The sequence below is a fragment of the Salmo salar genome, chromosome ssa03 (assembly GCF_905237065.1).
Source record: "Salmo salar chromosome ssa03, Ssal_v3.1, whole genome shotgun sequence".
NCBI classification, from domain to species: Eukaryota; Metazoa; Chordata; class Actinopteri; order Salmoniformes; family Salmonidae; genus Salmo; species Salmo salar.
The window spans coordinates 100,778,621-100,781,541 of NC_059444.1; the positions used below are offsets into that span (position 1 = coordinate 100,778,621).

The 2,921-nt window shown below is 45.0% G+C and overlaps 1 protein-coding gene across 1 annotated transcript; it reads left to right on the forward strand.

Annotated features, from left to right (window-relative positions):
* Positions 1 to 544: 544 nt before the first annotated feature.
* Positions 545 to 2,596, forward strand: LOC123741909 (B9 domain-containing protein 1-like; the record flags this gene model as incomplete). The annotated part of the gene is made up of 4 exons (XM_045716191.1): positions 545 to 777; positions 1,391 to 1,459; positions 1,602 to 1,713; positions 2,436 to 2,596. Coding segments are annotated over exons 1-4 (405 nt in total), but the record flags the coding sequence as incomplete, so codon positions are not given.
* Between the last annotated feature and the right edge of the window lie 325 nt (positions 2,597 to 2,921).

A 2,921-nucleotide genomic window follows, 5' to 3' on the forward strand; every position in this document is an offset into this window, starting at 1 on the left:
TCCCTGTCCCCTATACATATCTACCTCCATCACTCCAGTATCCCTGTCCCCTTCCCCCTATACATATCTACCTCCATCACTCCAGTATCCCTGTCCCCTATACATATCTACCTCCATCACTCCAGTATCCCTGTTCCCTATACATATCTACCTCCATCACTCCAGTATCCCTGTCTCCTTCCCCCTATACATATCTACCTCCATCACTCCAGTATCCCTGTCTCCTTCCCCCTATACATATCTACCTCCATCACTCCAGTATCCTTGTACATTGTTAATATGGTACTGATCCTGTATATAGCTTACTTACTTTCTTGTGTTTTTATTTCTATTTCTCATGTGTTTTTGTTCTACTTTATAGTACTATATATTGATTACTGTATTGTTGGGAAATGAACTCGTAAGAAAGGCGTCTGCATGTGACAATAACACATTAAAACTTGTCCAAGACTATCATCTAGTGGACAGTTTATTTACTAAAACGCTTTATCATCAACTTGACCGGATCTAGTTTGGCCCTCACGACTAGCCGTAGGCAAAGCGTCCTAGCAACGGGGGTGGATGGAACTAAACGTTAATTTAGCGAGCTACTTATCTCCACAACACAGAACAATACGTTACCGGTTATATATATATATACCGGTTATATAGTCCATGTTAGAATATTTTTTATTACTATACTTTTTATATTGTCAAGTTATCGTATGAAGCGGGATGGCTATCAGCAACCCATCGGTGTTTCTGTTGATGATTAACGGACAGATCGAGGGAGCGAATGTGAGTAGCGACGTACCGTAGCTAGCTAACGGCTAACTTAGCTAGTAAAGCATCTAACGTTAGTAACGAGCTAACTAGTTAAACATCTAACGTTAGTAACGAGCTAACTAGCTAAGCAGCTAACGTTAGTAACGAGCTAGTTAAGCATCTAACGTTAGTAACGAGCAAGCTAAGCATCTAACGTTAGTAACGAGCTAGCTAAGCATCTAACGTTAGTAACGAGCTAGCTAAGCATCTAACGTTAGTTACGAGCTAGCTAAGCATCTAACGTTAGTTACGAGCTAGCTAAGCATCTAACGTTAGTAACGAGCTAGCTAAGCGTCTAACGTTAGTTACGAGCTAGCTAAGCATCTAACGTTAGTAACGAGCTAACTAGTTAAACATCTAACGTTAGTAACGAGCTAGCTAAGCATCTAACGTTATTAACGAGCTAGCTAAGCATCTAACGTTAGTAACGAGCTAACTTAACTAGTTAAGCATCTAACGTTAGCTAGCTAAGATGAGGCTGATCATATTGGCTAACTTGTCATTGTTTTAGTGAGCATAAACATGTTGTATAAAACTGTGGTGTTGACTTGTTTTTCGGCTCATTCTCTCTCTGATGCGTTGTCAGTTTCCAGAGTATGATGATCTGTACTGTAAATACTGCTTCGTCTACGGACACGACTGGGCTCCCACCTCGGTGAGTGACCCCGAGTCATCTGGAACATGTAGAAGAGAAGTTCACTTACTGTGGATAGATAACATAAATAATACACTTGTTTTACTAGCTAGCAACTACTAAAATAGCCTCTTCTCTTCTCTTCTCTTCTCTTCTCTTCCAGGGCCTAGAGGAGGGCATATCTCAGATTACGTCTAAAAGCAGAGACTCTCCTCAGAGAATGATCTGGAACTTTCCTCTGGAGATTACCTTCAAGAGCACCAACCCGTTAGGCTGTGAGACACACACACACACACACACACACCCTTCTTACCACAGCAGACAGTTCAAATCAAATTTATTTATATAGCCCTTCTTACATCAGCTGATATCTCAAAGTGCTGTACAGAAACCCAGCCTAAAACCCCCCAAACAGCAAGCAATGCATGTGAAAGAAGCACGGTGGCTAGGAAAAACTCCCTAGAAAGGCCAAAAACCTAGGAAGAAACCTAGAGAGGAACCAGGCTATGAGGGGTGGCCAGTCCTCTTCTGGCTGTGCCGGGTGGATATTATAACAGAACATGGTCAAGATGTTAAAATGTTCATAAATGACCAGCATGGTCAAATAATAATAATCATAGTACTTGTCGAGGGTGCAACAAGCACGTCCGGTGAACAGGTCAGGGTTCCATAGCCGCAGGCAGAACAGTTGAAACTGGAGCAGCAGCACGGCCAGGTGGACTGGGGACAGCAAGGAGTCATCATGCCAGGTAGTCCTGAGGCATGGTCCTAGGGCTCAGGTCCTCCGAGAGAAAGAGAGAATTAGAGAGAGCATATTTAAATTCACACAGGACACCTGATAAGACAAGAGAAATACTCCAGATGTAACAGACTGACCCTAGCCCCCGACACATAAACTACTGCAGCATAAATACTGGAGGCTGAGACAGGAGGGATCAGAAGACACTGTGGCCCCATCCGATGATCCCATAGCTCTAACAGTGTGTTGTTTACCCAGGGCCTCAGATCGTAGTGAGTGTCTACGGTCCTGATACGTTTGGTAACGATGTGGTCAGAGGATACGGAGCAACACACATCCCCTTCACTCCTGGACAGTCAGTATCTCTCCTCCTCCTCCTCCTCCTCCTCTCTCCTCTCCTGGACAGTCAGGATCTCTCTTCCTCCTCCTCTCTCCATCCCCTTCACTCCTGGACAGTCAGTATCTCTCCTCTTCCTCTCTCCTCTCCTGGACAGTCAGTATCTCTCCTCCTCCTCCTCCTCCTCCTCCTCTCCTGGACAGTCAGTATCTCTCCTCCTCCTCCTCCTCTCTTCACTCCTGGACAGTCAGTATCTCTCCTCTTCCTCCTCCTCCTCCTCCTCTCTCCTCTCCTGGACAGTCAGTATCTCTCCTCCTCCTCCTCCTCCTCCTCCTCCTCTCTCCTGGACAGTCAGTATCTCTCCTCCTCCTCCTCCTCTCCTGGACAGTCAGTATCTCTCCTCCTCT